Source organism: Clupea harengus, chromosome 7, assembly GCF_900700415.2.
Source record: "Clupea harengus chromosome 7, Ch_v2.0.2, whole genome shotgun sequence".
Lineage (NCBI taxonomy): Eukaryota > Metazoa > Chordata > Actinopteri > Clupeiformes > Clupeidae > Clupea > Clupea harengus.
The window spans coordinates 18,335,879-18,348,636 of NC_045158.1; the positions used below are offsets into that span (position 1 = coordinate 18,335,879).

The 12,758-nt window shown below is 43.5% G+C and overlaps 1 protein-coding gene across 2 annotated transcripts; it reads right to left on the reverse strand.

Moving 5' to 3' along the window:
- Positions 1–7,977: 7,977 nt before the first annotated feature.
- LOC105893875 (stonustoxin subunit beta-like) lies at positions 7,978–12,056 on the reverse strand. Of its 2 annotated transcripts, XM_012820343.3 has the most exons (4): positions 11,357–12,056; positions 10,117–10,195; positions 9,300–9,356; positions 7,978–9,133 (listed from the first exon to the last, which is right to left on the reverse strand). In XM_012820343.3, the coding sequence occupies exons 2-4, from the start codon at positions 10,130–10,132 to the stop codon at positions 8,616–8,618; spliced, it is 591 nt and encodes a 196-aa protein (XP_012675797.1). In that variant the 5' UTR covers positions 10,133–10,195; positions 11,357–12,056; the 3' UTR covers positions 7,978–8,615. The 2 variants fall into 2 exon arrangements, with proteins under 2 accessions (XP_012675797.1, XP_031426578.1); XM_031570718.2 differs by lacking the exon at positions 9,300–9,356 and having other exon boundaries at positions 11,357–12,055.
- Between the last annotated feature and the right edge of the window lie 702 nt (positions 12,057–12,758).

Below are 12,758 nucleotides of genomic sequence, written 5' to 3' on the forward strand. Positions count from 1 at the left end.
GGAAGTCGACTCTCCTCTTCCCTCGAGTCTGCAAAGAGCTGGAAAGTGCCTGACGGTAACTTGTTCTGCCATGATAACTGTCGTAATAATTGCCCCAGTTGCTCTCCGGCCCAACGAGGCAAATTTAGTGGGAATAAGTACTGTGGCCTCATGACTGACTCCAATAGTGTATTTGCCAACTGCACGGGCAAAGTTGACCCCAACATGTTCTTCGACAATTGCGTGTATGACATATGCATCAATAAAGGCATCAGAAGGTTCCTGTGTGACAACATGGAAAATTACGTGGCTGCATGCATGGCCGAGGGCATCAAGATCGATCGCTGGAGGACTCTTGCTAACTGTCGTAAGTGTAGCCTAGTAAAATAAAAAATATATAAAATGAGCAAATTACAAAATGTCATGTTCTTAGTTTTTAAGCAGAAGAGTAATCTGCACATGCTATTTACAAGATATTATTTACATTACACAAGGAAAGATGTATTTTTTTCTGTCATTTTTTGACGTTTTTGTCCTTCTTCTCTGTTGTTGCTCACAGCCATAGATTGTCCTGCAAACAGCCACTTTGAAGCATGTGGCGCAGCCTGTGCATCGTCTTGTGCTGAGAAAGATGCCGCATCCACCTGCAAACTGCCCTGTGTAGAGGGCTGCCAGTGCGACAAGGGTTTCGTGCTCAGTGTTGACAAGTGTGTGCCAGAGACCTCGTGTGGCTGCACCCACGAAGGGCGCTATTACCCACCAGGGAAGACTTTTTGGACAGACAACACATGCTCTAAAAAATGCACATGCAAATCTGGAAACCTTCAGTGCACTGACACCAAGTGCAAGAGTTCTGAGTTGTGTTCTTTGAGAAATGGCGTGAGAGACTGCTACCCACTCTCCTACGCCACCTGCCGGGGCTCCGGTGACCCACACTACCGCTCGTTTGATGGTAAGAAATATAACTTCCAGGGAACGTGCACATACTACCTGTCCAAACTAGTCAACACTGAAGATCCAACTTTGCAACCTTTTGAGGTGCAAGTCCAGAACGACAACCGAGGCGGAAACAAGGCGGTGGCCTACACCAAGACAGTCTTGATCAAAGTGTATGGACACACCATTGTGTTGAGTAGTGATAATCCGGGAAGAGTACTGGTAAGTTCAATCATTAAAAATTCACACACATGCATAGAAAATGGTTGTAATGCCTCTTAATAGGATATGATTTGTAAAGTTGGACATACAGTAACTAATCTATAAACTAACAATGAGTATGCTGTTTTGGTACAAAGTTAGCTATAACACAAAAAGACAACATATTCTTTTTGCATTTAACTGTAAATTCTCTGTGAAAAACTGACATGGGATCTTCTGTTTTCCTCTCAAGCTTAACGTTTTTGTAAACTTGCCAATTACACTGGAAGAGGGACGACTGTCAATTTTCCGAAGAGGCCGGACTGGTGTGGTTAAAACCGAGTTTGGCTTGGAAGTGCAGTATGACTGGAGAAGCTATGTGTCAGTTACTCTCCCAAGCACCTACAGTGGAGTGGTGGGTGGACTGTGTGGAAACTTCAATGGCAATGGTCACGACGACATGCTTACACCCAACAACACCAATGCCAAAAATCCAACCAAGTTTGGTATAAGCTGGAAAGTGAAGGATGACCCTGGGTGCAAAGACACATGCGAAGGCCAGAAATGCCCTGTGTGTGACATCAACGCAGAGCCGAACAAGGATTTCCGAACAGCCTGTAGCATCCTCACGAACAAGGCTGGTCCCTTCAAGGACTGTCACAGCAAAGTGAATCCAGAGCAGTACTATAATGACTGTGTTTATGACATGTGCATGTATAATGGCCACTCTTCTGCACTCTGCAATGCCCTCAGCACGTACACCACGGTGTGCCAGGAGGCTAAAGCCAGGATCTACGTTTGGAGAACAAAGACATTCTGTCGTGAGTATACAACAGTTTTTCAGGAAAAAAGGCATCCTTGAGTCAAGGAGTAGTTCTTCTTGCTCTCCCTTATGTGATGCTATGCTGTTTCTAACATGATTTGGACATGATTGATAATGATGCAAATGATCATCTTTTCTATTGGCGCATGGTCATTTCACAGAGATGTTTATGGTTTCTATGGTTTCTCTTTGCTAGCGCTGGCCTGCCAGGCAAACAGCCACTACGAGGTGTGCATGTCTGGCTGTTCTGAGATGTGTCCCGGAGCCGAGGAGCCAGACAGCTGCGAGAGCGCCCCCTGCAGGGAGGGCTGCGAGTGCGATGACAACTTTGTGCAGAGCGACGGACAGTGTGTGGCAGAGGATCAGTGTGGCTGTGAGCACAAAGGGCGCTACTACCAGCAAGGACAAGTATTTTTCCTCGGTGACCAGTGCACAGGCCGTTGTGTGTGTGGGAACGACAGCAGGGTACAATGCCAAAGCAACTTCTCTTGTGGGCCCCATGAAGTGTGCCGCATCCAGGACGGGACCAAGGCGTGCTTCCCCACTGCCAGAGCAGCTTGTTCTGTGTCAGGGAGGGGACACTACAGCTCATTTGATAACAGGAGGTTTAGTGTTTCTGGGAACTGCGTGTACAAAATGGCAGAGGTCGTCAAGGACCAAGATGGTAGGAGGGTTCCCTTCAGTGTGGTAGTCCATCAGGACTCAGCACCCAATCATCCGACGGTTACCCGCAGTGTCCAAATACAAGTCAATGACTACAATATCATCATGCTTCCTGGAAGAATCTGGGAAGTAACGGTAACTGCATATCCTATAGCTGTCTAGCTGTACTTCTAGTTGTCCTCTGTCCTGCGTTCCCCCTTTGCTTCTTCTTTGTTTTGTAAATTTTTTTGTGAACGTACAGTTAAGTATTTACCATGTTTTACTTCTGTTAAAGCCCTGCACCCTTTCATTTCCATATTCTTAATGTTATCCTGAAAGTACTAAATAGCATGCTAATGAACAGAATCTTGCAATATTGCAGTCCACAACTTTCACTGCTTTGCCGTCTCTCTCTCTCTCTCTCTCCACTGACAGCTGGATGGTATCAGAGTGAATCTCCCTCTCCAACTGGACGACGGGAAGGTGCGAGTTTATCAGAATGGCCTCTTCATCATTCTGCAGACTGACTTTGGTTTGGAGGTGACCTATGACACCGTCTCCATGGTCAGAGTGGAAATGCCATCCTCTTACAAAGGCGTACTGTTGGGCCTTTGTGGCAACTACAACGACAACCCAGCTGATGATTTTGCCCTACCCTATGGTACCGAGGCCCTTTCAGCAGAAGACTTCGCCAAGGGCTGGGTAGTGGCTCAGAAGGGTGTGAAATGTCAGACAGGTTGTGGTTCTCAGTGTCCCACTCCACGGCCAGACAAGCAGGAGGAGTCCGAAGAGTTGTGCGACATCTTGAAAGACATAAAGGGTCCATTTTCGAAGTGCCATACAACTGTTCCCCCACAGGAGTACTTCGATAAATGCGTAAAAGACCTTTCAGACCAAGGGGGGAGTAAAGATGTCCTCTGTCAACACTTGCAAAACTACGTTGCTGTCTGCCAGGAATCTGGGGCTTCGGTTGACAGCTGGCGAAATGAAACATTCTGTCGTGAGTGTACCTAATATAATGTATACTCATACTGTATATATGATGTAACTTATACTATATATATGATATGCATATGCTCTTTGTGACTGCATTGTCTGCTGTAATCTGATCTATAAATAGCGAAGCACCACTGACTGAATTCCATTTTTGATGCCGTGTATCAAACCATACTCACCCAAAGCATTTGATTTTCTTCTCAATTTCTCTCTCCCCTAGCTATGAAGTGCCCCAAGGACAGTCAGTATGAGCTCTGTGCTGACACCTGTTCCACTACCTGTGCCAGTCTAACTACACCTCAGAAGTGCTCACACTGCCAGGAGGGATGTGAGTGCGTGGATGGATTTGCATTTGACGCAGGGACGTGCAAGTCATTTGGGAAATGTGGATGTGTGGCTGATGGACGATATTATAAGGTTTGTGTGTGTGTGTGTGTGTGTGTGTATTTGTGTGTGCGTCTTCGTGTTTAGGCGTGTTTGCCAATAGATGAACCTGATCAGGTTCTGATCAAGATGGTTCTGGTCAAACCCAGCTTTCGTCATCGACTGACTTAGTTCCTTTTCATGACAAAGCAGGATATTCCACATTTGTCATGGTAGTGGTGTAGTGTTGTGTAAGCACACTGGATGTGAGTAATGACTGAGCATCTCGTGTTTTCCTGTAGTCTGGGGAGGCGGTGGTGAGGGAAGACTGCACGGAGAAGTGCACCTGTGTAGATGGTGTGTTTTCATGCGAGCAAACACAGTGCACAGCAGAACAGGTCTGTGATATCAGGGGAGGAGTAAGGAACTGCTATCAACTGGGTGAGTCCCCTGTCTTTGCTACTGGATATTGAGTTGAGGAAATTGTAGTATTTCTTTCCACCTTTCTCCTATACAGTTGGCAAAAACAGATTATGACAGAATTTATTCATGAAATCTAGAAAGAATGATGATGATGATGCTTATTATTATTATTATTATAAATAATGAATTTAATTTACATAATCTAATCAATAATGATTTATGTTGATCATGTTTTTAAAATTCATCATATCCTGGAAAGACCCTTGTGAGGCAAAGAAGTGCCGTGAAAAGGAGAGGTGCGTCAAGAATGGCACCAATGTCCAGTGTGTGGCAGAGTCCGAGGCTACCTGCTGGGTCATGGGGGATCCGCACTACCGGAGCTTCGATGGAAAGCTTTTCTCTTTCCAGGGCTCGTGCATATACACCCTGGTTCAGACGACAGGTCTGGACGACACCCTGACTCCTTTCAGCATTGTGACTGAAACCGAGATGGAAAATCTGCACAGAGGTTCCTACTTAAAGACCGCAACCATCAGCATTGAAGGTGTCAAGATCGTTGTTGTCTATCATTATCCTGGCACAGTGGTGGTGCGTAACAGTCAATTCAAATCTTATTTCAAACACATCCGCATTTCTTATTTTGTGCATTTACAAACACTGTGGTAAACATTCACATTTTGCAGTATTCAAAAAAGAAAAGATCACTGAGAAACTAATCTCAGACTGAATCTGTCTGGTTGGCCATGTTGTTTTCCAGGTTGATGGCGCCACTTTTAAGCTCCCTCTTACTCTCAAGTCTGGGAAAATCAGAATTACCCAGAAGTCCTACCAGGGTTTCATCAACACAGACTTCGGAGTGGATATTGTCTTCGACTGGGGGGAGGTCTTACAGGTCACTGTGCCTAGCAGCTACCACAACAATCTTGAGGGCATGTGTGGAACCTACAACGGTGACCAGGCAGATGATTTCTCCATGCCCGATAGCACCCCCCTCACCAACCTTGCCAAGTGGGCAGAAGCCTGGAGCCTCCCTGAGTCCAACAGCACCTGCTGGCACTCCTGCCAAGGTCAATGCCCAGTCTGTACAGCAGAGGACGAGACGCTCTATAAACAGAAGGATTACTGTGGCGAGGTCGGAGAGAAGAACGGTGCGTTCTCCACCTGTCATGCCAAGGTCCTGCCAGGGAAGTTGCTAGATGACTGCCTTTACAACATGTGCGTCCACGACGGAGACAAGGGGATGCTCTGCAGGGTCATGACCAATTATGCCAAAATCTGCCAGATGAACGGTGTAGAGATTTCTAAACAGTGGCTGCAGACACTCGACTGCTGTAAGTATTATTCCCCTCAGTCAGTTTAGTGCATATTTTGGAGAATGGCTCTATGGATGTGGTTGCTTATATGACTAACTAATAACTCTGCTCTTAATTCTTCTCATATATCTACTTCAATTGTTTTGCTGAAACAGAAGTCTGAAGAGAAGGGGCTGAGTCGCTGAAGAAGATACTGAAGGAAACCAGCAGAGTTATCTCTCCACAGAAACCAAACTACAGCCTCAGCCAAGAATACCACCGCGGCAATTTTGCTCTCATCCAGTATATGAGAGTAAAAGAAATATATCCGTCAAAGTAAAAAGCCACATAACTAAGGCTATGTATCAATATCATGTATTCCAATTGATATAATACTATTTATTTGTACTGCAATGTAATCACATGCATCACAAAGTGTAATCACATGTACCGCTTCTCTATCGATATACAATAAACACTTTATGCATAACAATTCTGTTTTAATCTTTTTCATTTGTTTGTGGAGATCGGTATAGAACATTTTAAGACTTCATTGGCCCAGCAGTAACTGTGAACAATAATGTATTTAAAGCAATTTATTTCACATATATCTTTCTTTGTGTATGTGTGTGAATCAAAGACACGTCGACAAGAACTAGCTGATTTATGTCACTTGAACAACCATAGCCAACACCTATGTAGTGAGATATGACTGGTCATGGCATCTGTACAGAGATACATTTCTCAGCAGGACTCAGTGTTTACCAAGGACTGGGTACTTAGAGAAGTTTGGAAACTCGTATCTCTGGACTAAATAAAGGTTTTCTCCCTATCTACAACATCAATCAGTAGATTTTTTGAAAATGTAAACTCTAAAGAAATATATCAGAATTGGAGTTTCTTGGGGAATTGTATGCCATTGCAAGAATACAAATGATTCTCTATTGTTTAAGTGCAATAGCTCAAGGGGACATATTGTAGGTTGCTGACAAACTGAACAGTCACCATGACTACCATCTCCTGACTGTAGTGTTCTGTGGTGCCCCAAACCTGGCAGAAGCCCTCCCTAAATGTCCCAGGAATGTATAAGTTGAGGGGAGCAGACAGATAATGTGCTATCTTGGACATTATTCTCTCTGCCTCCTTTCATCTAATCTCTACATGTGCAATCTTCACTGAGCAGCAGCCCTTTCCACCACAAATACAAAATAGCTGGATGTCATTGGCGTTTTAATGTGAACATGAATTGTACACTGGAGCAAATAAGTATGCAATTACATAACAATATACTCAATGCTATCAATGCATCAGGGCTGTGTTATATTCCTCTGAAAACTTTATCTGAGGCAGTATAAGGTTTTATAAAAATCTGAACAAGGAAAAACATATAACTGGTGTATCATTTTGGCAATTCTGAACAATATTTCAAACAATACTGTTGAAATTCACAGTATTTTGAGTTTTCTCTCAAACTCTCATTTCATTCTCTCACATGGGAGAGGAAATATCGAGAGTGACAACGCTGGCCATTCATCTAGATAAACTTTGGTTCTCTGGGGATTTGTCTACTAGCCAATTAAAGATACAGTCTGCAATTCTGGTGAAAGGTTGTCGATACTTGAGCTCAACAGCCAATCAAACCACACCCTTACTTCAGTGCTCCTGAAGCAACATGTTTATTGGCAAGAATTGTTTATGGGCTCGACCCGAGCCATTATGTTTGTTTCCCATTCAAAGAGCCAGGTCTGTGACAGCTAGAGGACAGTGAGGAGCAATTTGCTGAAGTTGACAAAGTGTATGGGATATTTAACACAGACATATCTAGTCGAGGACTATACTGTATGAAATATATGATTGAAATACATGATTAATCTAAGAAAAACCCAATGATTATACTTCAAATAGCGTACATACATTTTCACTATCTTCTTCTATAGTGAAAGGCAAAATAAAGAAAAAAATAAGGTATGTATTTGTAGGTTTTGTATATTTTAACTGTACAATGTTTTGTAAGAATATCCATGTCAACTGTACAATCTTCTCTTAGAATCTTGGTAATTTTGAGATACAAAATAAAAGTCCTGCAGAACTACAAAACCTATAAGTTTATTGGTCAATGTCCATAACCTGGGTTTGTGCTGGCGAGGGGGTTTTCTCCCCAGCCTTCCTACTCCTTACCCTGGATAGCCTGTGGCATGCCAAAGCATAATGAGATTGATGTTTAGATAACTAGGCACATAGAGATTTGCATGTTAAATCTTTTGTGTGTGTGTGTGTGTGTGTGTGTGTGTGTGTGTGTGTGTGTGTGTGTGTGTGTGTGTGTGTGTGTGTGTGTGTGTGTGTGTGTGTGTGTGTGTGTGTGTGTATGACTGATATTTTGTTTACTAACTTGTCTTTGTTCTCTCCCATAGAGTTGGACCTTTGCCTGGATATGCTAATGGTTGTGATAACATTGTTCCTCATCACCTTAACCTATAATTACATGAATATAAAGGCAACTTAGCTCTGTCCACTGACGTTGTCTCTTTTTCCCCTCTCCTACTCTAGACTGTATCCACTGTGGGATGCTGTTGCATATTTTCAACCTGATCCACTTGCAGAAACCCTCTTCTTGTAGCTGCCCACATCCACCAAACTATTAAGCACAATTTATACTCTCTACGCTTATGATACATCTTATATACATAGAGTAAGGCTGCTACTTCAGAGTAAAAAAAAAAACACTTTATGATCGGATTGAAAGGATTGTGGGACAGGGTACTCAACTCAGGGCTCAACAAGACATTTCTCACACAACAACTCATAATGTAACAACTGGCTTGCGATGTATTAGCTGGGCTCCAGAGATGAGTGAATGGCTTCAGTCAGTTATTGCCCCCTAGATCAGAGAAACTAACGGCCAGCTGCCAAGTCCTTACATGTATGTCGTGTGTTGTATGTGAGGTCGTGAAGTGATGTGATCACAACAGCTTCACTGATGATCCAGTACTTAACTCAAACCCAGGGTAGAGAGTGTGAATGAATGTGGTCTGGACTCTGTGCAGGAGGGTCATTGTGTCAGAAACGTTGTAGAAGGCCAGAGTCCCTGCCCTGTGATCCACATACACTCCTATTCTGGAGCTGGCCACTAGAGGGAGATCAATCTTTTTTGAATTGTGCCAGAAAGAGCCGGAGCTGGAGCTGGTGAAGGTAAGACTCCAGGACTGGTCATTAAATCCAAACCTACACTCTTCACCTCCTTTCCTGCTGATGCCTTTATATGAGACTGCTATATCAACCCACACCCCACTCCACTCAAACTCCCAGTAGCAGCGTCCAGTCACACCCTCTCTACACAGCACCAGCTCCCACACATCAAATCTTTCTGGATGATCAGGATATGACTGGACCTCATCTCTCATTTCCACCCTCCTGTTCCCCTCAGACAGATGGAGGTTTCTGTTTGCTGTGTTTGGGTCCAGTGTGAATCGACAGGAGTCTGACGGAGGAGAAGACAGGACAAACTTAGATTTCTATCTGTGATAGGTGTGTGTGTGTGTGTGTGTGTGTGTGTGTGTGTGTGTGTGTGTGTGTGTGTGTGTGTGTGTGTGTGTGTGTGTGTGTGTGTGTGTGTGTGTGTGTGTTAGCTTGCATGTCCAACTTACACTGTAAGAACTCCTCTCTAGTTACTGGTTCAGCAAAAACAGCCTGCATATCAGACACTGAGACAGAAAATATTGCACTATAACTAATTCAACTTCGTAATAAATGCTAAAGACATCACAGCATGCTCATTTCAAATCAAATCAGTAGAGATTATATAAAGAAGATTAAGTGGCATCATGATTATCCAGATGCTTACATTTTAAAGGCCTTCAACCTTGTATGTGTGTGTGGGTGGGTGTGTTTATGTGCAAATGTGGGTGGGTGGGGGTGTGTGCTTACGTGCATATGTAGGTGGGTGGGGGGAACCTGTTAGATTCTATGTGCCACTGTGACTCTTCAGCTAGTCAAATCATGGAGTACCAGAGCCCCTCTACCGCTGATAAGATGGAGATGTGCTCATGTAAGAGTCACTCAACCTCATTAGGACTGTGTACACACACGTCAATGACTTTAAAAGGTATAGACAGCTCATCTTAAAAGTGAAGCAGCCAAAAGGAACCAAGCATGGGTTAGTTCTGGGAGGACCTCAACAATATTCAACCTGGTCTGGTTCCAAAAAGCACTCACTACGCAGAATCTGGCAGCAATTTCACCGTGTGACAGCTCTATACTGACAAATGGTGGCTTTATCTCTTCATAACGGAAGGGCATGACATCATGCTGTCTATGCTTTTCACAAATCATTGGTACATGTTTTTCCCCAATTCCTACATTAACCATCCCAATGTATTAATTAATGCTTCCCAAAGATAGAAGAAGCACTGTTAGTAATTACATGCATGAGCAGAGTAAACACACTGCAAGAATGTGACCAACCAGCTGATATCTTCATGACCTCCTGCTTGCAGAAATCTCCCAGCTGCCCCTCTAGTGTGGAGACAGATTTCCTCACAGCCTGAAAACAGAGACTTTGGTTAATAGTGATGCAGGATAAGTCACTGGGTCACTTACATTCACTAACAGTCTGGAAAGTCTAAAGAAATACATGACAGAGACAGAGAGAGGCATCCTTAGATTCTTTGCTTAGCGTACTGTGAATTATGTTTAAAATATTCAGTTAAAAATAATTGTTGCCAATTTGATGCTGTTTGACGGTATTGAATAATGGTGTATTGCCACTTTAAGATATTTACCACTGTCAGATATTTGGTTCGCAAATATTGACTTTTTACCAAGATGATAAATGGGAGAACTGTTTTTGCTGTGTATGGCTGGGACATAGTTGAAGTTACGTGAAATGAACAGGCTACTACAAAATAATGTTCATTAAATTGTGCACTGAACGAAATGCTAGAAGTCATACTATACTTTGAAGAATGCCAGATTACATGAGATGTTTAGGTTATCTGAAGAAGGCTCTGCGTAGGCTAGCCCTCTAACGGACGGTAGGCCTATGTGTTATTCAGTCTTACAATAACCCACACACTAGGATCGAGGCCTACAGTGTGCATAGCCCCATGCAGCCCAACCTCCCCCCCCCCGACTTCCACTCAGAGATTTTCGGGTTGACTTCCATAGATTTCCACTGTCAAGCGGTTCAATTTCGCTCCGCCGTTGACGTGGGCTACGAACCAGAGGCCAATGCGGCGTCTACGTAGTCCTGTGTGTTATGTAGTCAGAGGAGTCAGCGTTGAATGTATGCTAGAAGCTGCGCATGTGTGAATACAATTTATTTAATATAAAAGTAGCGAGAGGTGTGTAGCCTAATGTAACGGATTATAAGTAGGCTACATTTTTTGTTAGAGTGAAACGCATACTGCATTAAATGTACAAACAAAATGTATTAGAAAAAAACACTTCAGCGTTACTATCCACCTCTGGTAAGGTGTTGTATTCAGGTAGACGTTGGCTGTTAATGATTGACAGATTTTATACAACATTGGACCTAGCACCCAGTAATCATTTTCTGGTTCTTACCCTTAAGAAAGTCACTGCAGAAAATGAGTAGACTTTAATAAGTATAATGTTCCTGTATTTATACGAACGCATTACATTTGTAATATTTAACCCCTCAAATAAAATTAGGACCCAAGTGTAGATCCAGTGGCCAACTCACTTGTTTCTCAGTCCTTTCTGCTGCAGATGTGACATGTCATTCCCATTATGTTCTTCCATTGGCACAGATAGCATATACAACTCTGATCAGTAGCCTAGCTACGAGAAAATATTTCAAAAACTTTCTTATGACGAGCGCAGATCCTTTCCTGTAGCTGGCCTGTGGCTTCAATCACTGACTGTTTTCTTCCTGGATGAATATCACTGTGAACTCTGAAGGGAGTTTTACAGTAAGACGCTAGACACAGGACTTGACGGCTTTGAGTTTTTACTCAATGCAGAAATCTCACTCCACATCTGCCAGTCCAGACGCTAGGTCTTGACGTCTTCTTCCTGTATTCTTCTTAAGAGGAGTAGCTCATTAAAAGGCGTGACGGCCATAGGCCTACTATCTGGGGACGTGTGTTTAAATAGCAACTACGGTGCTTGCAAACCATGCATTGTAGTGTATTATTATTATTATTCTAAGCCACATATTTTAAACTCAAGGCCCGCCAGATAATATCTAATGTTTATCAGAGCTGGACTGCCGCGGCCGCCGGTATGTCGCACGACTGCTAATACTGCAAGTCCCACAATGCACTGCCACCGCGTTGGTAGCCTACGTCAATTTAGGCCAGCAAGCGCGAGCCCTTGTTCGGGCCGAAACACACCAAACGCGTTTTTAAAAACGGGACGCTAGCAAATGCATTGTTTCCTATGGTACGGCGTGCCTTGCGTGTGCGCCTTTTCTCCGCCACGCGTTGCGTTTTTCTAGCGTTTTTTAAATGTGCTTAAAAGTTGAACTATTCTCAACTTTCCAGCGCAAGGCGCGGAGGCGCACCGCTCATCAATGTCACACTCGGCCCAGGCAGGTTGCGCACGCAGCTCCGCTTCCAAGGCGCTGGCCAAAATAGCCTGGTGATCCTGCGAATGTTTTGCCCGCCGCACTTTGCCAAGGCGTTTTTGAAGCGTCTGCCGTTTTAAAATCGCGTTTGGTGTGTTTCAGCCCTTCCACTGTCTGCAGCCTCACCGTTCATCCGTTGAGTGGACTCGACTCTGTGCGTTACAGAGGACCTTTTGGGATTTAAATCAATGAAGGGCACAACAATGGGGAAAGATCTCTTTGATAGGTATCCAAATGTGTAAATTAAATGGTGCTGCCTTGGGACAAACTTGTGCGACTGACCACAGATGGAGCGCCTGCGATGTGCAGAAAAGAGAGGCATAGCCTAAATTAATGCCACTGATGTTTATTTTATTTTGAAATTTGATTTCTCTGTTCATAGGCAATAACTAATATGCCTAAGCTTTAGGCTACTTGTCCCAGATTCAATAGACCTATGTTAAACTTAAGTTCATGTTTACATATGAGAAAATATAATATATCTTTTTTTTTTCAATAAATAGTCTACTGAATATGT